The following is a 26,033-nucleotide window of genomic DNA, read 5'->3' on the forward strand; positions in this document are numbered from 1 at the left end:
TAAGGTCTATCTAAAAAATTTGATGTCAAAGCTCATAAGGGTATCTTCTTAGGATACTCTGAACGCTCAAAGGCATATAGAGTGTATAATTTTAAAACTAACATGATTGAAGAATTAATACACATCAAATTTGATGACAAAAAACCTAAAAATAAAATGTCAGAGCTAGTTGAAAATTTTGCCGAGATTTAGATCACTGAAGATGCTTTAGAATCTGAACAAGCTTTAGAATTTATTGGTGCTTAAGATGGTTCAGAAGCTAGTGCAAACTCTGAAGCACACATAGAAGAACATTCAAGTACAAATCTTCACATCCATGAAGAGCTAATCTTTAGGAACAAAGACACTCATCTAAAGACAAGATCAGCATTCATAGATGAACATTCAATGTTGGGACTGTTTTTGATGATTGAACCAACTTTTGTTGATGAAGCATTTTCATATGATGAATGGATTGTAGTAATGTAGTTATATAAGAAGAGTTGAATCAGTTCCAAAGAAATGATGTCTGAGACTTAGCTGTTAAGCCTCCTCATAAGAACATTTTTGAAACAGCGGTATGATATATTTTCTACTTTATCAAACATATTATAGATCTGGTATTTTGTTTAGTGTATGTTTGTGTGCAAAATTCCAATCAGGTCCTAGATAATCTCATTTAATTGTTGTTAAGATAATCTTCAGTATCTAAAAGGAACAACTAATCTTGGCTTACTTTATACGGAATCCCAAGATTATAAGCTTGTTAGATTCTTTGATGCTGACTATGTTGAGGATAGAATTGAAAGAAAATCCATCAGTGGAAATTGTCAATTCCTTGGTGAGAATTTGATATCTTCGGCTAGTGAAAGACAGTAAACCATTGCATTGTCTACAACAAAAGCAGAATACATACATCTTAGTTTCTAGTTGTTGCACACAACTACTCTAGATGAAACATTAGTTTTTTTTTTTTTTTGAAAGATAGATGAAACATTAGTTAGAAGACTATCAGACTAGTGAAACCAATATTCCAATTTATTATGATAATATTGTTGCCATCTGTTTGTCTAAAAATCATATTCTGCATTGAAGAGTCAAGCTCTGATGTAGGCAAACTGGCTGCATGTATTGAAGATGAAGTGGCGTGTAAGAAAAGTTCAATAGGAATATTGTAAATTGGCATCCGGTGTCGGATTGACTCGAATTATACCTTTTCGAAAAGCTCTAGAGCTCACGAGCATAACACATTGCTCTGCCATGATGCAGGGGTGAATTTAGCCATTTGAAGTCATCTGAAGGCCCAAAATTGCATTTTTATTATTTCAGCAAATTTATCATTTTTTTTATTTCAATTTGTTATTTTTGGCTCATTAGAGTTTGTTATTTTTCTAGTATTTAAACAAAACTTTCGTAGTCTAAGAGGCAGTTTTTCCTTCAATAAAATTATCGAGAACTTTTCTCAATTCTTGTGGATTCTGGAAACCTTTATTTGACAGGTTTGTCGCTTGCAACTTGTGTGTTTATCTCTTATGTTTAGCGTTTGTTAATCCTTGCTTCCGTTCTGCGTTAATCACATTGAGATAAAACATCATTTTATTATAAATTATGTTCAGAAAGATGTTTTAGATATATAATTTATTGATAAAGATCAGCAATGGATTGATATCTTCATTGACTTTATTAATAAAAACTTAAACATACACTTTATATCTGAATGATACTTGCCTCTAAATGAAAAGTCAAAATCTACGTATTTGATTTTAAAAATGATGGATGCTATTTTCAATTAACATAGATATTTATTATTGATATTAAATACTACGTGTATTTTTATCACAATACTACTATTGTCATTTTATAATAATTTAAAAGAAATATGTTTAAAATATAAAAAAAAATGAAAAGGAATGTCATATTATTTAAAAAAATATTAAAAATACTAATTTAAATCTTTTGAACAATTAAATGTGGTATTTTTTTTGACCAAGTTTAATGTGGTTTTGTTTATTTGACCAAATTAAATGTGGTACTTTTACTTAAAAAAAATAGTATTAATTTCAAGTAATTAATTTGAATAAAATACATCACTTGAATGTTTAAAAATTCTTCAACAAGTACAAAGTAAATACATATTATTTAAAGTAAAAGTATAAAGGAAAATTCATTCGAGCTTACTTCAGTTGGTTGGGACATTTCACAATATATACATGAATTGTGGTTTAACCACCAGACTTCCTACTTATTTATCTTAAAAATTGAATATCTAATCATTAGGGTATTTGACAAAAAATTATTGCTCGACAAGTACAACTATGTTGCTAGTTGCAAAAGACAAGAGATTGGACTTTAGTCGACAATGAACTTCCTCTAGGACGAATGTTTTGGAAAACTCAAGCTCGATTTTTAGTGGAAACAAGTCTTGATAAAACTGTACTTCTTGCAAAAAATATTATAAATTATTGAATCTCAACTTCTCTAATAAACAAATGATCGTCCTCGTGAGATTATCTCAGTTGATAAAGACAATATAAGACAAAATTTTGAATTCAAATCCCAACCACTATTAAAAAAAAAAAACTAAGGATTAACACACAAAACCAATAACTTCAAAGACAATATAACATGTAAAAGTCGGAATCCGAACTCTACATACATCATTATGGGCCCCACATACCCACAGAAAAAGCTTGAATAAAAAGAAACAGACAATGAAACCCTTAAAATGAGTAAAAGTACTTAAATCTAACGGCTGAAAACAATCTACAACCGTTAAGCGGTGGTCACACACAAAAAACAAAAACAAAATATCTCTCACGTAACCTAAACACTTTCACTTCACACTCTTAACTCCCTTTCTCATGCTTGACACGTGTCCATCTCCGCCAAATACAGTTTTTTATTTTATTTTTTCACTGTTTACGTGGGCCCCACTCTTCTTCGTGTTCATATCGTGAAAACAAAGAAGAGAACAACGCAAGTTGCTTATATAATTGCCATAGGTAATTGCACTCTAACCCCTCTCTCTTCTTTCTCTCTCTAATTCTTAGGTCACTTTCTCTCTCTACAATTTTTCAGTTTTTTCTTTTTTTTAAAAAAAATTTCGTTTTTGATTTTTGATTATGATTATTGATTATGATTATGATGAATTGGATTATGTAGGGAGGATTTTAATTATACTGGAGGATCTCATGTACTCGCCTGTGGATCTTAATTATATTCACGATCATGATGGCCCTTGAAAATTCAGGTTTTTTTCTTGTTAATTCAATTCAGTTTTTGATCAATTGGATGAAAAAATAATTTTTTTTTTTTGTTTTTGTTCTTGGTTTTTTAAATTTTTAATTTTTTTATTGTGTTTATGTGTGGTTTACAATTGTGTGAAAAATTCTTGTTGTTGAGAGTGTTGGGTTAGTGTTTTTTTTTTTGTTTTATAGTTGTTGAATTTTGGTTTGATCATTGATTTGGTGTGGTTGGGGACAATGTGTCTGAGAATTGGGTTTTAATAAGTGGTTTTTTACTTTGTTCTGGTGTTAATTTACTTGTTCAACTGTGGATTTTACCTTTTTTGTGTGTAAGATTTTTGGATTTGGCATGTTAATGCTGTGGGAGTGAGGATGGGAGTGGGTAGCACCTGGGAGAAAGTGTGAGATTTTGTATTTGGTGGATGTGAAGAATTTAGTGTCAAAGGTATGCTGGGAGTGTATATTGGAGAGCTATTAAGCACCGCCACTGACACATTTATTTGCGAAAATGACATAATTGAATGTAATCATATGTTACCGTGTCAGCTACATATGTCAGACACCGGACACACCTTCGATCAGAGGTGAGTGTCGGTGCTACAGAGTGTGAGAGAACGGCATGGGGAGTTTATTTAGTGTGTTCATGTTAACTTATCATAGTTTCAGATTCAATTTTAAAAGATTAGTTTACTCTAAAACAAATTGAAAACAGAGTAGTTTGCACTAACATGTTTTATTTTGATTTGTGTTACTCCTTGGATAGCACAACATGACTTAGATTTTTTTGACATTGAAGATATCTTTCTGATATTGATTATGCATTTTAAGTATGAAAATTGTCAATGTGTTTAACAAAAAGTTCTCACATAAATCCAATGAATGATGTGGCATGGAGAGCTTTCCCTTCAATACTCGGGTTCTTTTTCGGTGGTCGGTTCTTTTTGTTTTCTTTAGTTTCTGTATTATTGCTTGCCCATGTGAAGGGTCTTACGTAATCATAACCAAGGAGAAGAAACTACCAACAAGTAAAATCAGTTTCACGACACACGTGGAGAGAGAATTAAGATAGAAAAGAGCTTGGTTTTGTTTGTCTTTTATTTTGGATGATATTTTGATTTTAGTTTATCTTTTATTTAGAAGATTTAAAAGATTTCCTCAAGCTGTAGATAAATTCGAAATATCTGAGGTTTCACCCATTCGTTCAATTTGTGCAAGCGGTTTGTTGTGTCATATAGCATTGTTCCATTTTGTGTGCAATCCAGTCCTTTTTGGGAAACTTGATTCCTGAATACCACTGTTGTCGTTTTATGCTAATAGTTTGCTTAGTTTCTTACCATATACTGTGGATGTATGATTTTTCCAGATTTATACTGGCCTCAATGTAATCCCGCTTCTTTCTTTTCGTGCAGAAAATATGCAAATAACCTGCGAGGCATCTCTAAAGTGCCTCCAGGGAAAGGGACCCCCTTTCACTTTTCAGTGTAATGGGAGTTCTATGGAAGTATTTCCGGAGCTTAATAATGAACCTGGTAATCATCCATCTGGGAATGTTCCTGAACCTAACCACCGTTTAGGCAGTGAGTTTCTTGAGCCTTCCAATGAATTTCACAATAAACCTACTTATCACCATGATTACAGCACCTGGACAGCCTGCCATTTCCACCCTCACAAGATGCAGCAGTGTCAAATGAATGCTTTTGAGAACCACTTTTACCCTCATCCCGTCGAGAACCAATTTCAGTATGCTCCGATTAATATGGTTTCTCAGGGTTACCCGCGTGAGCAATATCAAGAGTTTCAGAATTTTGTGGTCATAGACTTTGAGGCGACCTGTGATAAGGATAAAAATCCCCATCCTCAAGAAATAATTGAGTTTCCATCTGTCATAGTGAGTAGTGTCACCGGTCAGCTGGAAGCATGTTTCCAAACATATGTGAGGCCTACCTGCAATCAGCATCTGAGCGACTTCTGCAAGGATCTGACTGGTATCCAGCAAATTCAGGTGTGTTAATGGCAAAATCTTACCTTTACTTCTGAAAAGGAAATAATACAAAAAGAGCAAGATAAACTTCTATGCACCTTTATTAAACTTCTATGCACCTTTATTATGTGATTCGTTTAACTCTTCATTTTATACTTATTATTGAACTAATTAATACAATACTATGTGCATATCAAACAACAGGATTTCGGTAATATTTATATATTTGTAATTGTAAATGGTAACTTAGCAAACGTGAAAATAAATTTATGCAGACCACCCATCTCAGTAACCAGTAATGTTTATTTCGGATTGCTTGTATAATAACAGTTTTTTAAGATTTGGTTTGTATAGAATTGCATGTCTTTTAACTCCATATAGGTAGCTATCATACTATATATAGTGAACTGTATATCTGTTAATTACACAAGGAACAAATTCCAATGTTATAGAAAACCAGCACTAATTACCTGAAATTATTGCTCCCCCTAAGAAAGTGCATACACGTCATATGAACCAACATGTTACAAAAAGAGTCAACCTTAGGTTGATAAATTTTTTAGTAAATATACATATACAAACTAACTTATTTTTTAAATGCTGAGCAAAGAGGCAATATGCAAAGCTATTTGGGTGTCACAAGTCCATTGCATTTCCTTAATATCTCCCAATTTTAGTTGCTGAAGCATTTGTTTGACTATATAAGTTTATAGGTGGCTATTGCCATTTTACCATAGCACAATACTCGTCCTTTACTGTCAATATAGTAACATGCAGCATCAATTAACCTTCAACAAGCACACAACATCCTAAAATTAATCTTCTATGAGGTTAAATGATAGACTGTATGTAAGAAGATTGATGTAATATAAGAATATTGACTACAGCATCCCAATGACTATCTAAACCAAGGAACATTCCAAAATTCCCACCCTCACACAGCTAAAGTAATCTTTGGTCAACCTAGGTCTATCAGTAAACCCCCATAACTTGGCAGGAGCATTATTATCAAACTTGAAATTTGACGCGTAAACTCGTCTCTTTAAGTTTCTAGGTAGGGAAAACATTGTAACTTGTTACCGACTTGTACTCTATCTAACTCAGGCAGACTTGTTTGAATCGGTTGGGCCTGCTCTTACTTGTGAGTTGGTGACCAAGTATATTCATCTGAAAGAAGCTGGAATAAGCCTAAAATGACATGGCTCCTAGACGTATCACTTTTTTTCCCCCCGATTCTTCACTGCCTTTTTCGAAACCACAGAATAGAGAGTGCTTACTGCCAAGGGTACTTGAACGGTGTTTTCCGGTGAATGGAGAACAAGGCTCTCGGTGGGCGGAAACTTCTGGAAAACAACGATGTGCTGGAGAGCATTCCACTGCAGCACTAAGCAATCTGGGAACTGTGTCCTTGCATTGCATCTTTTAAACTGTCCTGCCGTTGCATCCCAGAGCATGGTTGCTTCACTTGCTTATTTGAATCTTGTGTCCTGCTCTTCATCTTTCCATCTTGGTGGGACATGTCTTCGCATATTCTTCTGTTTTTCTTTTTGCGTCTTTCCACCATTTTAATTTTTGTTGTATTTCCAGGTCTGTGTTTCTTCTTTGTTGGCAAATTGAACTGTGGAAATGTTTACACTTTAGGAACTTCTGTATTTTTATCTTATCTAGTACTAATGCACAGTCTCACTTCATTATTCTGCTTTGCTAGTTTGCTTTACTATGGAGTTCACAATGTTGAATTATTGTTGTGTTCACAGTATTCTATTATCCACACTTGCCATTTAGAGGTTTTTGTGATGTTATTTTTTATAGTAAGTAAACTTGAGTTTTACAAATTTGGTTAGTAATTGAACATTAGGATCCACTGGAGTACTGTTAGATTGAAAGTCCACCATGCCTCCTGCCTGTTTCCTAAAGTATGTGTAAAGCAGTGATGGCAATAATAACATTTTCTTGCAACCACACTCCCTAAAAAGTATTTGATAGGGCCTAAGTCTTGTTTGATTGTGGTGTGTGTGAAAGATATTGTTTTAGATGCTAGCCTTATCATTTTCTCCTGATGATGATGTTATGTACAATTTTACATAAATAACTATGTGAGTGCGTTGACTTTGTTATAACAAAACCTACCAAACCAAACACAGGTGGTTCTTTTTTTGTCCATAATTAAGGGTACAGCATGGAGGGCATCCTATGTTGATGCTTCATGTGGAGTAAAGATCGTAGTTGTTGCATATAGAATCCATCCTGTTTTCCATGTTTCCTTACTTAAGCAACAGTCCCAACACGTTCAATGACCTTAAACGGACCAAAATACCTCGGAGACAACTTGGGACAGATTCTAGCCGCAACAGATTGTTGCACATGAGGTCTCAGCTTCAAGAAAACCAAATCACCAACGTAAAAAGAACGTTCTTTACGATGTTTATCTGCCTGTGTCTTCATCCGATCACTAGCACGTAATAGATGATGCTTCAATTGTCGCAAGCATTCATCGCGATCAGCCAAGTCTCGTTGAACAGTTTCCACTTTAACTTCACCTGGTAAATAATTAGTAATCACCTGAGGGGAACGACCATACTCCGCTTCAAATGGAGTTGTACCTGTAGAAGCATGAAAAGTAGTATTGTACCAATATTCCGCCCAAGGAAGCCACATTGCCCAAGTCTTTGGTTGATCAGCAATAAAACAACGAAGAAAAGTCTCTAAGCAACGGTTAACTACTTCTGTTTGACCATCAGTCTGAGGATGGTATGCAGTGCTTAGCTTTAAATATGTACCTTGTTGTTTAAAGAGTTCCTGCCAGAAATTACTAACAAAAATGGGATCTCTGTTACTCACAATAGATTCCGGAATTCCATGAAGTCGGACCACTTCTTTGGTGAAAGTTTCAGCCAAAGATCTTGCAGAATAGGGACGCTTAAGAAGGATGAAATGGGCATATTTTGACAGTCTGTCTACCACTACAAAAATAGCTTCGAACCCTTTAGACTTTGGAAGGCTAGTAATGAAGTCCATGGAAATATTGCCCAAACTTGATTTGGTATTGGAAGTGGCTGGAGCAGACCACCGGGTGTTGAAGTTGCATACTTGTTGCATTGACTGACAATACAGTTTTGCACAAAGGTTTGGATATCCTTTTTCATACCTTTCCAATACAAATTAGCAGCCAAACGATGATAAGTGCGATAAAACCCGGAATGCCCACCTTGAGTAGTGCTGTGAAATTCCTTGAGAATGATAGGAACGAAAGTAGATAAATCTGACATAACTAATCTGTCCTGATACAAAAGAACCCCATTTTGAAGTACAAACCCAGATTTTGTTGTTTCCCCCTGTTTTAAGGCTGAAATAATTGCTTGTAATGTTGGATCTTGCTGCACTTCTTCATGGACAGTCTTAAAATCTAGCCATTCAGGACGGAAAATCATAGATTTAAGTGCTAACCTGTCATCTGAATCAGTAAGGACAACTATGGAATTGTTTGAGGAAACATCAAACTGACGGGACAACGCATCAGCAACCTTGTTCTCAAGACCAGGTTTATAGACTACATCAAATTGATACCCTAAAAGCTTAGCCATCCAATTCTGCTGATCCATTGCGGTTACACGCTGCTGTATCAATTGCTTCAAACTCTTTTGATCTGTGCACACCGTGAATTTGTTCCCTATTAGATATAGACACCAATGTTGGATTGCGAGAACCACAACCATTAATTCTTTTTCATATGTAGATTTGTTCAAATTACGATCACTAAGGCCCTTGTTGAAAAACGCAATAGGCTTCTTATCTTGTATTAAGATCGCACCCAGCCGATTACCGAACGCATCACTCTCAGTGAAGAATTCTTTGGTGAAGTCGGGTAATGCTAATACTGGGGCTGAAGTGACCTTGTGTTGAAGTTCCTCGAAAGCTGATTGTTCCTTGGCTCCCCACTTAAAACCTTCTTTCTTAGTCAAATCGGTCAACGGTCTTGCAACCTTACCATAGTCACGAATGAACTTTCTGTAGTACCCGGTCAAACCAAGAAATCCTCTGATGCCCTTGACATTCTTTGGCACAGGCCATTCTAACAGACTGCTGATTTTGGATTGGACCATAGAGACCCCTTCCTGAGAAATCACGTGATCCAAATACTCAACCGACAATCTGCCAAATGAACATTTCTTTTTATTGGCAACCAATTGTTGCTCAGCAAGCACACTTAAAACTGAATTCAAATGTCGAATATGGTCTTGCCAAGTCGTACTATACACCAAAATGTCGTCAAAGAATACTAAAACATACCTCCGCAACATTGGTTTGAAGACTTTATTAATTAATGCTTGAAAGGTGGATGGAGCATTCGTTAAACCAAAAGGCATCACCAAGAATTCATAATGCCCTTTGTGAGTTCGAAAAGCTGTTTTATGAATGTCTTCTTGTCGCATTCGTACTTGGTGGTAACCGGACTTCAAATCAATTTTGGAAAAATATTGTGCACCATGAAGCTTATCCAATGATTCATCAATGACTGGAATAGGGAATTTATCCGGAATGGTTACCTTATTCAAAGCACGGTAATCTACACACATCCTCCAAGAGTCATCCTTCTTGACGAGAATAACCGGACTTGAAAAGGCACCCTGGCTAGGTCTGATCACACCGGATAACAACAACTCTTTCACTTATTTCTCGATTTCTGTTTTGTGGTGATGAGGATAGCGATAAGGTCGAACATTAACTGGGCCCTGACCATTCAGCAAGTGTACAATATGCTCTTGCTGTCGTCCAGGAGGCAATCCTTGTGGTTCCTTGAAAATGTTATCGAAATTGTCTAGTAATGACTTCATTTCCAACTGCTGATTTGGCGTCACCGACTCACCATACCTGGTTGGACATCACAATGCAACTGGCCAAAATGATTTTCATCAACATAGTTTTGTAATGGATTGCACTCTAGTACGAATTCCTCTGATCTCAATCCATTCACCCTGATAGTCGAAACACTTTTTTTTTTTTTTTCTCAACCCAATCGATGCAAGTACATCCAATTTGTGTCAGCCATGCCATCCCCAATACTAGATCATAACCGCCCAACTCAAAAAGCATAATATCTATCTCCCATTCAACCCCTTGAACAGAAATAATAACACCATGGCATTCTCCCAAAGTCGGAGCCACGTGACTGTCACCCAATCTGATACGTCTAGCAGGAGTCTCGATAATTCGCAAACCCAAAGCCAAAGCTAGACGCCTTGACATGAAATTTTTGTTTGCTCCACTGTCAACCAACATCAGCACCGGTATCTCCCTCACTGTCCCTTGAAACCTGATGTATTGAAGCATATCTTGATAATACTCGGTTTGTCTATCAAAAGTCAACGCATTTTCAAAAGTCAGCACATTCAATTGCAACTCTTCTGCACCTGTGTCCACATCTTCATCATTCAACACTCTTACTTCATTTTCATCTTCAGAATCATCCTCAAGCACCATAACACGCAAATTTTTATCCGGACATTGATGACGAGGATGATACGGGCCTCCACATTTAAAACAGAGTCCTTTTTAACGACGGTCAGCAATCTCCTGTGAAGACAGACTCCTCACATTCTTGTCACGCCAATTTCCAGTGTTGGCAGTGTGTGTTTTGTTTTGTCCAACATTAAACATTCCACGTGCACCACCTGTGGATTTTCCTCCACTGTTTCCTCCAGGAAAACGATCACGATTGTCTTTGTTATTACGAACCATAACCCAATCGCCATTTCTACCTTCATTCTGTGTGACAACCTTGTAACCAAAAACGGGTCGAGATAGTGAACCATGTGACCTTCGCGATGTCCAGTCTCTTCGCCCCTCCTCCAATTCACGTTCTACTGCTCTAGCCACGTTCATTAACTTTGCTCTTGACATGGGCCCCATAGAGATCATGCTGCGAACCTTTCCTCTGATTTTTTCCTTCAAACCATGAACGAAATAACCCAAATATTGGTCATTGGGTAATCTGGGCAGTTGCGCTACTAACCTCTCAAAATCTTCAATGTATTCTTCGATCGTTCCTTCCTGTTGAGGTGCAGAAAGTTGTTCAAATACATTCCCATCACTAACACCACCATACCTTTCAAGAAGTGCATCTTTCAAATCTTCCCAGGTCAGTGTTTCATTCTCCTCCAACAGTCCTTTGAAAAAATGGATTGTAGGACCGTCCATACATAATTGTGCCAAATTCACTTTGATTTCTGGTGTAGTATTCTGCACATTGAAATAAACTTCCGCCCTAGCCACATTGAAATAAACTTCCGCCCTAGCGATCCAACCAACGGGATCATCACCATTAAACATCGGTAATTCAACCTTTTTAACAGATAGGCGAAATTCATCCAAGGCTTCATCATGTAATTCAGAATTTTTCTTTTTGTTACCAACTGAGTCATTATTGTACGATGATTCTCCCACATTCTTCTCCTTACTTGAATTCAATAAAGAGATGATCTTCTCCTGGTTCTCCTTGTTTTGATTCTGCATTTCATGTAAAGAAACCTCCAAACTTGCGATTTTCTCTTCCAAGTGCAGTCACTTTGGCCTCCATCCATCTTCTTCGGTGGCATCCGGTAGGTCGGACCAATTTGATAGAGAACAAAATTATAGAGATGAGGCTTTTGCAAGTAAACTTGCGATTTTCATTGATTAACAAAAGGAATTACAGTCTGCAAATGTATCAGAGCAGTTTGCTCTCTCAGAAGATAACTTCTTCTGGCCAAGTAACTTCCTAATAACTTCCAACCTAAAAATAAAACAACAAACAGCAAACTTAAATACAATCCACAACCACACCCAATAACTAACTATTTGAAATTCAAACTAACACACTAATATTATATTAATTATTTATTTTTTATTTTTGTTTCTCCTTTGATAAACCCTCCAAATGACGGGTTTACCCTTCTCTTTAGTCTGTGTGCTATCACGTATAGACCTATTGACTAACAGTAGAATACTGTTACAATTTTAAACAGCCAATTCGTTAACCTTAGGCCCCATTTACTTTGTCAAAACGTTCTATTTTCGTTTTCTAAAATTTCTGTTAATTTTATTTGATACTAGACTCTTGAAATGAAAAATTGTGTGCATTTTTTGAAAACATGAAAATGTCAAAAGGTTCGTTTCATTATTTCCAAAAACGCATCATCTCTAACTAGTATTTTGTCTGCTCTCTAAACAATTGTTCATTTTAAGAGTCTCGCATATTCTTATTAGCAAGTTAAAAACGAACACATTTTAAAAAATGGAAACATAAAAATGTTTTCAGATAGAAAACAGGGCCTTAGCTTGTCTCCATCTGGGATTTAGGTAGGGCTTCACTTGTAGTTTTGGGTACAGAAGTAGAAGCCAAAGAGGACACGAAAGTGTAATAGGAAAGAGGTAAGTGATGAGAAAATGACTGGCATAAAGAGTATTAGGTTTCAAATTTAGCATATATGTCTGTGTTGTACTACCGGCCTGTTTAGCAAAGGAGTTGGAGCCAGAAAGTTCGGTGGAGTGGGACATGGGAGTGGACTAGAAAGGTTTGGGTATAGTGGGTTTTGTTTGTGTTTGTGGCTGTTCTTAGAAGAACTGAAAGCTGAATGTATGAATGGTGGGTGATGTTGGGAGTTAGCGGCGTATAGAACACGGTCTCAAAGTAGCACACTCGCTCGTACGAGTTGAGTTTTAAAAGACACAAAAGAGAAAGGTTTGCATAGGATATTCGTAATAGTGCATCTTGATGAGGGCGAGGCAGTGAGCTGATTGGAAGCGTTGCTGCTGGTTTGAGGTTGTTGGAAGTTATTGTTGCTGTCAAACGGTAGTGGTAGCTAACGGTCGGGTGCAGATGAGAACGGTGAAGAAGCACCATTGGTTAGGGCTCAGTTAGAGGGATCAAGCCATAAGGGGTTATTTATCAATAATATTATTTGTTTAATCTTTGTAAATAGAGATTCATGTTTAAGCTTTTGTATTAAGTTATTTATCAATAATATTCGAAGTTATTATTTTCTCTGCTCCTTTTTTCTAAAATCCCATAAATTGAACATGTATCAGAGCTCGATTATATTCTGTGACTTGCCTTGTCACTGTTATGCTGCCTAGTTCCAAAACGTGTTTGGGAATGTAAGTTTCCCCTTTTGACATGAATTTTTCATTTTCTGGTTGCTGTCACTTTTAGGGATCATCACTGTCGTCCGCTAACACTTTTCCAGTGACCTTCCTGTTCCTGACCCAGTCTTGATTTTCTGTTTTAGGCCAACATGCACCTACGTTCCAGTGCATACATCTCCTTTCTCTCCTGTTTTTGACTGATCATGACTTCCTGTTGTTACAACTTCAATTTAGTGCTCCTTTTGTTTTTGAAGCTTTGTCTTGTGAGAATTTTCTGAGCACTTGGTTGTTGTTTGCTGACCTTCCGCTTGACACTGGCCCCTTGCCCCCATCTCTATCCTAGATGCACTGGCCTATTCTTTGGCATCGTAGCAAGTCCCAGACTTATTTTCAAGTCAAATATTTAGGGTCTTTGATGGTTTAAAGATTCCAATTGCGATTTTGAGAAGGATGGACCTTTCTTCGTTCAATTGTTTGTCATGAATTTCTCTAATGCTGATGATTTTTCCAACTATTTGATTAAGCCATCTTTAAAAGTAATTCTTTTCGGCTTCTCCAATATCCCCGAGTTGTCTTCCCAACTTTTGTTTTTGATGGAGTTCAATTTTTGTTTGGTTTTCTATTTATATTGTGTGGTGAGGCATTGTTTTCTTGTAACAGGCTAAAGTGTAGTAAGCTTTAGCTTGAGCTTGAGGGGGAGTGATAGACAAAATGATATCGCAGAATATCCTGGTTTATCTCCTATTAATTAGGATTGAGTCTATGTATCCTTATTAATAGTGATTAGTGTTCAGTCTTTAGTGTCAAGTCAGTATAAAATTAATAGTAATAATATTCGAAGTCCTTATTATTTTCTCTTCTTTTTATCTAAAATCTCACATTACTCATATACTGTTACTTCTCTATTAATATGAAAATGCGAGAGAAATTGATACAAGGAAGTTGGGTAGACATTCGTTTTATGCGGGTCTGTAAATTGGGGAAATGAAGAGTTTGGTACCTCCCTTTCGGTCACTACTAAGTACTCATTAGGTTTTGGTTGAGTATAGTCTTGCAGTTGCTTTTCAGATAATTTTGTATCATTGCATCTTCTGGATTAGCCAGGGGTGCAGGCAAGTTTTCAGGGGCATGAACCCATGCATAGTTTTTTAAATTTGTAATTAAAGCTCAATGCACATAAACCTATTTGAAACTACATTATAAATATTTGCATTATTAAAGCTACCCATTATGGTGGTGTGTCCAAAGGCCATGCAACCCCCTGTACCTCTCATCTTTTCTAGAATTTTTTCAAAAATTGTCACTAACTTTTTGTTTTGGCCTCTGTGAGACAATAGTCTGGCTCTGCTCCTGGGATCAGCCTTGTGTGTGTGCAGTCTGATTGGATGATTAATATCCTTTGAGGTTGACACAGTTAATACATGGGCGTAAATAAAGAACCTTCACTTAGGTATGGGCTCAGTAGTTTCTTTGTGCCCTTACAGACAATCTCTTTTGAACACATAATAAGTTGTGCAACCCAAACTGACCTTCAATGACAGAAATACTTTGATGCTTTATTTAGTAATTTTATAACCTATTTTGCTTGTCAAATATTACTTTGCCTTTGGGTGAAGATTGTTAATTGTATTTCTTATTGTATACGGTTCAGGTGGACAGAGGTGTTACATTGAGTGAAGCTTTACTTAGGCATGACAAATGGCTCGAGAAAAAAGGAATAAAGAATGCCAACTTTGCTGTGGTTACATGGTCTAACTGGGATTGTCGTGTGATGCTTGAATCTGAGTGCCGTTTCAAGAAAATACGAAAGCCACCTTATTTCAACCGGTAAATGCTGCACAGTGTAAATGATAACCTATGTTTATCAGGATTTCATTTCAACTGACTTTTGTTTATCTGCTTTTGAAATTCTGTTAGCTGGATCAACTTAAGGGTTCCTTTCAGTGAGGTATTTGGTGCTGTGAGGTGCAATCTAAAGGAGGCTGTTGAGATTGCAGGCTTGGCATGGCAGGGCCGTGCTCATTGTGGTCTGGATGATGCCAAAAATACTGCTCGCCTGCTGGCACTGCTCATGCACAGAGGTTTTAAGTTTTCCATTACCAACTCCATTATGTGGCAGACTGCTGATCGATCACTGATATGGAAGCAGTCTCCCGAACAACCAAGTGCTTACCCTCATTTCCCCTTCAAAGCAAGGGATATGAATACCCCCATCATTCAGTATCATCACCCTTGCTGTTATTGTGGGGTGAAAAGCAGTAGGGGAATGGTCAGGAAGCCAGGGCCTAAGCAAGGGAGCCTTTTCTTTGGATGTGGAAATTGGACTGCAACTAGAGGTGCCCGCTGCCATTACTTTGAATGGGCTTCTGCCTAATTTAAGGGTACCTTTTGATCTACTATGATCAAATTTCAAGTTTTCTTATATATGTAAAAAAGTGAAAAAAAAGAAGAGAGAATGGCTTATGAAAGTCGTGGTATTGTCTCTAGTGGAAACATGTATTCCTGGATTGTGTGCTGAGGTTTGTGCTTCATGAAATGCTTCATGAAGTGTAGAAAAATTAGTTGGCTCAATGGCTCATTACTGTGACTGCTAAACATCAATAGTGGTCTTGTTGAGGAGAGAGGGAGCTTCAACCTGTAAATCTGACTTGTTGACTGGAGAACCATTGGGGAGTGTGACGAATGGATAGTTAGGATTGATGCTTTTACATGCTAAAGCATGCTAAGTTATCTTTTAAAATAATCTGTGAAATAGGACTCTGTTACCCTTGCTCTAATGGGAATCGCTATAATTTCCTGTGGCCCTTTCTCTGCGTGTTACCATAACATTCTAACTTCGACTGTAGGAAATTGCTCAAGAAAATAGTACTGTAGGAAATAAAACTAACCAACTCTTTACTAGTGAGAAAAATCAAGTTTTTTGAAACTGTTTTTCAACAAGATCCAGATTACTAAACAATGAAAAATATTATTTCACAATACAATAACAAACAAGCTTTATGCCACTAAGCCATTAAATCTGAAAAATCTCAGTCATTCAAAACAGTTTAACCACCATTCATTTGATAATGTGGGGTCTTTAGAGAGTGTGAGAAGGATGCGCTATAGGATCATTACTTGATTTCCTTCCATAATTTACGTTTGTTTGGAAGCTATGTTGGATGAAAAGTTTCTCCTTAATGGTAATAATTTGATCTGGTCATAAATAGAATAGACCAAACTAATTTTCTGAAACAAACATAAAATAAATCTAGACTTGTTTCATTTTCACCCTCACTTTTTCTAAAACTAGACTATCGAACCAAGCTAACGTACGGGTTATATCGAAGGTAATATTTGATGGTAATAGGTTAAAAAAATAGTTTAGATGAATGTCATAATTGTCACATAGTATTTCATAAAAATTAGGTTAAGTATAGCGAGACGGGTTAACGGTTATTCCTTTTCCAAAAAAATAGCATCTAATCAGTAACATAATTTTATTTTACTTTAGATAAACATTAAATGCAAAAGTGTAGAGAGAAAAATTAGGTTAAGTATAGCGATACGGTTTAACATTTATAAATAAGAGATACTACACACTTGTCTAACTATATTTTCGGACAAAAAAACTGTCTTTTTTCGGAACTACTTTCAAATGACAAAAACTGTTACTTTACAATCAACAATGAATTGGTCCAAGAGGTAAGGGATTTGGGCTCCTTAAGCATGTTGTCAGGGGTTTGATTCTTGACTCATGCGTGTAGAAAAAAAATCTGGTTGTGAGAGGAGAACTCACCTTGTGCCCCACAAATTCTCTAACGGATATTAGACACAGTTAAGAAACCTATAAATTGTTTCTTGTTTTTTAAGTAACTTTGAGAATGAAAAAAGAAACTCACTCTCGTTGAGCAACCTTCAAAAACTTACTTGTACTAGGGTTTCTGGCATTCACAAAGACTGGTCAACTAAAAATTTGCATGCTTGTTCTTCTTTGACAAGTGCCCGTTGTTGTACCAAAGGTGAGCACCCAGATCCAAACTATTTTGGATGCAACAGGACACATAGGGAAACTCTCTATGTTGATGAAAATGATCCCTTATCGTAATCTTTTATTTTCAGCAACTGTGCTCTTAAAATATTTAGTGAGTTGGGAAGAGTGAGAGACATAAACATTACATAAAAATAGAATTACAAAATAAAAAACCTAAATCACTATCGTTAAACATTGTCACAACCTTTCTAGTAGGCAAACCTTCTTCACTAAACCTTCTCAAATCAGTTAAACACTTTTGGCACTAGCCATAAGATGATTGCGATTATTGTCAAAAGATTCTATAGCTCATACGTGTCTATTCTTTTCTTTTGATACAATAAGTGATGCTTGACATCCCATGCACACGGTTGATTATCTTCTCTAACACATACCAAAATGCAATAATTTGACTTCATTGATCAGATACCAATTCCAAATCCTTTTGCCTTTGCAAATAATGTATAAATTTTTCTAATGAATCAAAGGAAAAGAGACGGTTGATGAAAGTTCTGACAGATAACTGAGACGTAAAGAAGCACCCAATTGAGTTTTCAACGAGAAAGGAGTTGGAATGTCACGTTAATACTTAGAGTGGTTATATCGTAGCCACTAGATCAACCAAATCAACGGTTAATAATGAGTGTAATTTTAATGTTACTTAGACTTTCAGGCTCGAAAAATAGATACAGATTTTTTGCAACTTAAAATTCCAACACGTATAATCAATGAAAACATGGTTATGAGTTGTAAACATATCTTATTTCTCAGCATTATTCTGAGTTTAGTTTCCTTTTAAAAATGAGAAAGATTGTGTTTAATCTACCAAAGGAAAACATTTTATTGTTTTAACTATTTGAAAGTAAGACCTACAATTTGCACTAAAAACTAACAATACACCAAAAGTACAAAGGGTTAGAGGCGGCATTCTACAATCCCACCGCTCGTACATAGCCCCTTGTCTCAAAAGCCACCAACACCTAGTATGAACTCAGTATCAGAAAAGAGACAAGTAGAATGTACACATCATTCAATTTAAGAGTCAGGTTGCTCAGACTTCAACGGTGCACCCGATGATGACGCGGAACTTCCATTCTGCAGATAGAGGCTGTTTGCAACCATAGAGTCGCTAACCAAGCCCACATCGACGTCATCAAACTTGAGGGGTCCTCTTACTTTCCGGTTGCTGAAAAATTTAAACAGAATAAAATAAGGACAGAATTTATTTGATATATTTTGTAGCATACCTGTTTAGTGACAGAAAGAGTAGCATACCTGTTTAACCGATTGTTTATGGCAGTCAGATCTTTTGAAGGGCTCTGATAGGCATGAGTGCTCTCCCCAACACATGCATAATAGCTTTTGGAGCTATGTGAAATTAGAGCATCCATCTGTTACACATGCATAACCAATGAATAAAATTATGCTCCATATAAAAAAGAACAATTTTGTATTTCAATTAGATGCTGGTTTTATACAGTAAGACTGAGTACAAGTCATTACCAAACCAAGCACCCTCCTTTCCCAACCCCCTTTCTCAAACAAAGTAGTCCAAATCAATTATAGCAAATAAATTGGTACCTTAGATGACCGTAATGGAGACACATACACATTGTGTGCGGCAGACACTTTTTTAGGGGACATATCAGGAAGGCTTGGGAAAGGTGATATTCTAGGAGATCCCGGATTTTGAACTAAATGGCCTGCAAAGAGTACAGCAAATGTGTCACGGATGCAGGACTACGTAGCAGGTATATAATTGAAAGTAACTTGGGGAATAAGCAAGTACCGTCATTTTTGTTGTTAGCTTCGGGTACTTGATCACTTCTCACAGTTGCTCCACCAGGGCCAAGTTCAACCAGAAGTGGCTTTACAGAGGGAATAAAAACTTCGTTGTAAAATGAAATGATATCGATGTGCTCCTGTCCTGTTCTATGTCTAGATCCCCCATTACGGCGTGCCGACGACCAGTCAACAAATACACTACGGAAAACCTGTGGCTTGCATTGTGGTTGCTTTCTGTAGTTGTATATAATCTCCCTAAAAGTTAGGTTCAGTTGTGAAATCTGCAAAACAGAATAGAATGAGAAAAAAGTAATCAAAGCATATAACACTCAAGTTTCTAAAATTTAAGAGAAACCTTTGCTACTCCATAGAAGCAACACAAAATGATTTGGTCAATATGACGGTTGAAGAAGAGAGATGTCCATTGATTTAGGATTCGCTGGAAAAGAGAGTATACATTCTCCCTTATCTGCTGAGATAATTGTAGCCTTTCAACCATTCCGCTTATTCTGACTGCTCCCAACTTAACAATCTAGAAAACATGGGTAACAGAAAATTAAATGTTTAAAATGACTTAGTGAAGAAACAAAATATTTAACTATTAAATTAAATAAACATATATCAGAAGAGCTAGCCATCAGCATAAAGTTACTCATGGAAGTGTGATGTAATGTAACCATCCAATTCTTCTTCAAAAAAAAAATGTAACCATCCAATTCCTAAATGCAACTTACATTCTAAACATGAAAGACAAACACAAACAGTAGTTCATGAAATAACATTGGGTATAACAGATCAATGTCTTTCCCAATTGAACAAATAGGTAATACGGTTTCAGACCAAAAGTGTTTCATTTGAGCCCACCCAATTCCAGAGTCTAGAAAGTTATCAAATGAACCCTTACAGAAGACTATGTCACCTATAGCTTGCAAGTCGTATTTTACAACCAAATGGGTATAACAGTACTCTCAAGGCTCAATACCTTGCTAAAAAAGACGCTGATCCCAGTTTCTGCACATGTTTCTCCTCCACCTCCTGGATTCGGCTTTGTTGGACTGCAAGGAATGCATATAACATTTAGCACAGTAACCAAATGCACCAACATTAAAGTGGTGAAAATTTGAAATAAAGCAAATTTATAAAGAATGTTGCTTCAAGACTCGTCAGACTTATACCTGGCAAATGCTGATTGCAAAGGAGGTGGGAGTAGTTTTGATTTAAGGTTGCTTAAGTGAAGAAGCCGATCTTTCACCGGTGAAGTAAAAGAATTTCGTTCCACTAAAACATTTCGATTCTCTGTACAGAGCCGCTTTGGTGATCTCATATCCCCATTTTGAGCTGAAATCAATCAGTTGATAGATGTGTTACTTAAGGTAAGAAATGTGTATCTTTCAACATGTGCTATTCGTGGGAGGGATGGATGCATATAAAGGATGAAGGAAATCATGCATGCATTATTATAGATAACAGTGACAACGACACCACAGAATTACATAAATTATATGAAAACAGGGGAAACATGACTTAAAAATTTAAAATTATAAAAGAGAATCATTTACCAGGCAAAGTCTCAGGCTTAGGCAAGGAAGGCACAGGAGGCAGTCCTCCACAAGAGAAGTTAATTTGCATTGCAATTTCATCTAATGATGGCATTGGTTCGGCTAACATACCAAGCCGATTGATTTCTGCAGAAAGGGCAGGTCTAGCGACTGCTAATGAATTATACATCGAAGAACCTTTTTCCCATACCAAGCTCTCCAAAAGCCGTTCCTCCAATGAATTAAGATGTCGCCTCAATTCTCTTGGGAGAGATTCTTCATATCTAATGAAACTTTCTATCACCTTGCTAAGATCAAAAGCTGTTATTCCAGTCCTCTCCAGTACAGCAGGAAACAACATTGTCACAGTCTTGTGAGTAGCCAGGACTAATTCTGCAGAACATGCAAGCATACACCTATGGAACCTCTCATTAGTGAGCAGTGAAGTTAAATTGTTGCCAAGTATTTGAGCTTCTGCTCGGCACATTGTTGCCAACAACCTATAGTATAACTTCATGGCTTCTAATCTTCGTTGTTCGGCCCATATATTGTCCATGAGATTAGCACTTTGCAGGCTTCCAGTTACACATCGGTCGCCAAGGGGACTACTAGGAAATATAGCTTGTAATATAATCTGTGCTCTGCGTACTACCTCACTAGTAATATCTCTGTCGCATGAAGTCAAGAATCGCTCTAGCTCTTGTGACGGCTTTGATGGAAGTGGAGAAATGACAGTTCGAAGCCACTTTGCAGTAGTCATTGCTGTGCTTACAGGGGTGGCAGCAATCTTTGAATTTGCGCTACCTGGAATGCCATTAGCATGGGATGCAGGAGAGCGCTGGGGTGAAAGTGGACTTGTAATGGTCTTGGCGGGTGACATCATCAAATCATATTTCCTCTACAGAACACAATTAATAGATTATTTTAGGTATTATCTTCACAAGACGGAACAAGAAATTTAGAAGAAATTTTTAATGAGACATACCTTTACACCTCCTGCTGAAACTGAAGAACCTCCAGACAAACTTCCTGAAGCTAGCAGGCTGTCATCCTCATTAATGAATAACCTTTCATCCAGTTCACCCTTGTTGCGAGTCATTTGATCATAATCATTTTCTAAGATATTCAAACTAGACGCCAGAGATGATTCCTCCATGAGATCTTTAAAATAAGTCAAACCATCTACAAAGTGTAAACAACAGTTAGAGATATCATATGTTGGAATCCTGATGCATAGAATGATAAAAGGGCAAAGGAAAGTAAACCTTTATCAAAATCCTCTAGGTTTTCAGTTTCACATTCAGATGCCAAACAGGGCGTCTTCTTCAATATATCTGCTACTAAATTATTGGCTTGCTCCATGGTTTTCCTCAACTCATCTTCTGAAGTGTTATATATGTTGCAAAGTGAAGCAAGGAGGTCCACACCTTTACTGCTTTTCTTAACTGCAAGAAATTTTGAATGGACTTAAATTAAAATTAATCCACATTTAAGCCCACCACTGAAATACCTTATAATTATAATTAAATGTGTATGTGTGCAAATACCATGTCCCTAAGATACAGAACAATAACAGTATAATATCAAAATGCAGGAAGGTGTAACAAAGAAATTACCAAAGCGTGCAGAGTCGTGAATGTTGAAATTCCGAAAACGAGCCGGAACATGAATAATTAGGATAGCCTGTAACAGATACACCAAGAACAATAAGAAATTGTTTCCTTCACCTCAAAAGTATTACAACCAGAAAAAAATGGAAAAATTGAATTTATCTATGTACATTAAAAATATCAATGCTCAAACAATTATTTTCAAGTGTGCAAAATTTCAGCAGTGAAACAGACACCAATAATTGAATTTATACTCATTTTTATGTGAACAGAAAAAAAATATATGAAACCACTTCATGGATATTCCATTAATGAAAAAGACTAAAAGACTGCAAAAGAATCTAACTGACCATGATAGAAATTAAACCATTGGTGCAAGTCACCAAGTCTTTAAAACGGCTGAAAGCATGTACACGAAGGGCCAAGAAAAGTAACCATCCAAAACGATGGCACTCAGATACACGGCCCGTAACAGACGACTTATTTTCAACATTTGCATCAGTTGACACGAAGAACTCTTCAAATACACGCTTATAATACCTGGCACAATCAAAGTCGTAAGATGTAAAGCAAACTATAATCAAAGCAAGCAACCTTATACTGCAAAAAAAAACATAAAAAATACTGGGCTACTCACTTGCTAAGAATCTTCAGGTGAATAGTGTTAGCATGCATCTCTTTTGCCTAATATAAACATAGCAACATAAAATATTAGCTAAGTATATAACTGATTTGAAGGATTTAAAAGTATATAATCACAATTAACTTGGCAAAAATACAATCGTGATTCTCAGACTAGTCAATACCTCAAGCTTGTTTTCCCAATCAGAGCCGAATCGATTGCTTAAAATTGGACCAGCTTTGACAACAAACTGAGGAAGTTCTTTAAAAAAATCTGCAATGCTGTTCAATACAAGATAAACATACCAGTTAATAAAAGACCAAACTACAAACTTTGATACTAGATAAAGGTCAGAAAAATACTTAAGCTTTGCTGCTCTCAATATTCGACACAAGGTAAGACCGGTATTCTCAATCTCTTCTTTTTCACTTTCCTCATTTTTCTGAGTCAGCCTCTTGATAGAGTATAAAATAAAAGCAAACCAGTACCGCTCTGCTTCTTCTATCTGAAAATATTTATAAACCTCATGAATTCAAATAAAAACTTCAATGACAAATGGATTTCATACTAGAGAGTTGTGTGCATACGTACCGTTCCATTTCCCATTGATGAAACATTTGCCATGAGAAGATGTTTGGTTTCTCCAAACAGATCCATTGCTTCTTTACAGCTTTTCTCATCCAATGCTAGCTCATTCTGCAACAAAAGAGAGAGTTAAAATATATAAAAATTATCCTGTCACAAAAATATTATATTATCTCGTAGGATTGTTTTCCTATCTTGCAGTGTCTCTCGATATTAGTTTCCCATTTTACTTGGATATTATCATAATTTGTTTCCCTATTTAATTAGGATTTGGAATCTTTGGATAGTATAAATAAGGGTTAGTACTTAATATTTTTGTATCATCAACCACAAGCACATTTTTAAGTCATCTTCACTATCTGTCTAAAAGACTGTCAATTAAACAGAGCCAATCAATGTATAATTTAATGAATAAAAAACCTCAGTTTAAAACTCATTAGATCTGTCTAAACACAAGTAATAACCATACATGTACATTTATCCTATTTGGTGTCTGGCATACACATAGAAAATTGTTGTGCAACAGAGGATACAGCAGAGCATAGCCATAATGAGAAGGTATGGCAAGTAAATGGAGTGAGTTGACCGAAAATAATGCAAGCTTCCAAACACATGTGGCTTAGTGACAGGACTTGGCGAAAAAATGAAGGGCTGGGGTGTGAAGGGATAGCCAACGCTTAATTGGGCAGCATGACTTTCCTTCGTAATCCATCCGTTATTTGAAATAAGCTAAGAGTTTCATGTTTCAAACAACAGATGCAATTAGTAATGCTACTCACAACTATTGATTTGTACCATAAACTCTTTCTGGAACAAATTAATAATGAATAGGTAACCGATGTCAAACTCCCCTCCCAATAACACAAAAGAACCGGAAACGACAGATCAATTAATAATAGTGATCCTAAAAGAAAGACTCCCAACAAATCAATGCAGACCGATTAATCACAAAGTGAAAACGCCCGACCACACAATTTTTCAACCACATTAACCGACAGTACATGACAGATCAATAAATCGGACAAACTTTTCTGAATTTAAACATTCATTTCCGCTAAATTAATGACCTAGGAAGGGTTGCTGATCTGCTAAATTGATGACCTTGGAAGGGTTGGTGATTAATTGCTCCCTAAGTTTTCTCCATCACATACTATCACCAAAACATGTCTGATTAATTTAACCAAGTCAAAAAGGAATAATAAAAAACTCAACTTTATCATACACCAAAATGTAAAAAATGCCTCAAATCACAAAAAAAAAAGGGTTAATTAAGTTTTTAGTCCCTATAAATATTTAAAATTTTGTTTTTAGTCCTTACAAAATAAAATCACACTTTTTAATCCCTAAAAATTTTTCATCAACATTTTTAGTCCTTATAAAATTTTTCATAAGCATTTTTAGTCCCTATAAAATTTTTCCATCAGCATTTTTAGTCCCTAAAATGCTTAAGGAAAATGTCACAGGGACTAAAAAGTGTGATTTTATTTTGTAGGGACTAAAAACAAAACTGTGAATATTTATAGGGACTAAAAACTTAATTAACCCAAAAAAAAAATCTATGCACCTATCTTTCCGTGAAGATCGATCGATTAATCAATAAAACATTTTAACATGCATTTTATCTCTCAATAATAATTCAATTTAGGGTTTACAAACAAAAAGAACAAATTTCATTTCACTTCTTCAAATCACAAACGAACCCTACAAACTAAAAAACTTAAAGATCAAAACTTTATAAACATAATTCACAAACAGTATCAGCTCAAACAAAATAAAAACACAACACCAAAAAAAACATTAATTAAACTAATTTCACATCAAAAAACTGACCCAGAAAACGAAAAATGAAAATTAAAACAAAGCAATCACCTTTGAAAACTCAGCAAAACGAGAAACAGCTTGGTCACCATTTTCGACAACAGAAAGCTTAGTATCTTCCATCTCCGTTTCAGCTGAAGGACTCATGAAAGAACCCTAATTCACACAGATCGAGTGAGTAGAAACCCTAATTCGAGCGAAAATTGGGTGAATTTTGACAAGGAATCGCAATTTAGGTGTGAAATTGAGAAACCCTAGGATGAAGGAAAGGGGGGAATAAGAACAGAGAAATCTCAGAAACTCACGAAAAGAGAATAAACATATTAATTTTATTTAATAATAATGTTTTTTTATTATTAAAAAAAGGTTAAGATTGTGTTTTGGCGCCACATATGTTATGTCCTACAGGTTTTTCCCGCCTAATGTAAGGCTGATGTGGATTAGGGGTATGATAGGGATTTTGTGTTGTTTGACTGGGTTTTTTGTCTCTCTATGTTTTTTACTATGTTTCGTTTTCTTACCTTAGTATATGGTTTTTTCGTTCCCAACAAAAAGTAATTTATAAAGTAGGGTTAAATATGTTTTTGGTCCCTATAAATATGTCAATTTTTCGTTTTAGTCCCTCTAAAATTTTCCTTCAACATTTAATCCCTATAAAATTTTCAATCACTATTTTTGGTCCTTATTTTAAATTTAATTTTTGTATTTTTTAATAAAATTTGGAAGAAATGTGT

The 26,033-nt window shown here is 36.0% G+C and overlaps 2 protein-coding genes across 3 annotated transcripts; one reads left to right on the plus strand and one right to left on the minus strand.

The window, feature by feature from the left end:
• The first annotated feature begins 2,831 nt into the window (after positions 1-2,831).
• LOC112417214 (3'-5' exoribonuclease 1) lies at positions 2,832-16,136 on the plus strand. Of its 2 annotated transcripts, none has more exons than XM_024772486.2 (5): positions 2,832-2,981; positions 3,142-3,229; positions 4,634-5,226; positions 14,981-15,156; positions 15,247-16,136. In XM_024772486.2, exons 2-5 carry the CDS (start codon positions 3,208-3,210, stop codon positions 15,701-15,703), a joined length of 1,248 nt encoding a protein of 415 aa, XP_024628254.1. In that variant the 5' UTR covers positions 2,832-2,981; positions 3,142-3,207; the 3' UTR covers positions 15,704-16,136. The 2 variants fall into 2 exon arrangements, with proteins under 2 accessions (XP_024628254.1, XP_024628253.1); XM_024772485.2 differs by having other exon boundaries at positions 2,967-3,029.
• A 1,948-nt stretch (positions 16,137-18,084) lies between these two features.
• On the minus strand, positions 18,085-25,624 carry LOC11429529 (retinoblastoma-related protein). The gene is made up of 17 exons (XM_003627913.4): positions 25,351-25,624; positions 23,488-23,592; positions 23,259-23,401; positions 23,081-23,177; positions 22,912-22,958; positions 22,625-22,814; positions 22,281-22,347; positions 21,930-22,109; positions 21,650-21,846; positions 20,686-21,562; positions 20,302-20,464; positions 20,109-20,181; positions 19,482-19,658; positions 19,131-19,407; positions 18,923-19,044; positions 18,617-18,732; positions 18,085-18,527 (listed from the first exon to the last, which is right to left on the minus strand). Exons 1-17 carry the CDS (start codon positions 25,444-25,446, stop codon positions 18,377-18,379), a joined length of 3,078 nt encoding a protein of 1,025 aa, XP_003627961.2. The 5' UTR covers positions 25,447-25,624; the 3' UTR covers positions 18,085-18,376.
• Positions 25,625-26,033: the final 409 nt, after the last annotated feature.

This window comes from Medicago truncatula, chromosome 8 (genome assembly GCF_003473485.1).
Source record: "Medicago truncatula cultivar Jemalong A17 chromosome 8, MtrunA17r5.0-ANR, whole genome shotgun sequence".
Classification (NCBI taxonomy): Eukaryota; Viridiplantae; Streptophyta; class Magnoliopsida; order Fabales; family Fabaceae; genus Medicago; species Medicago truncatula.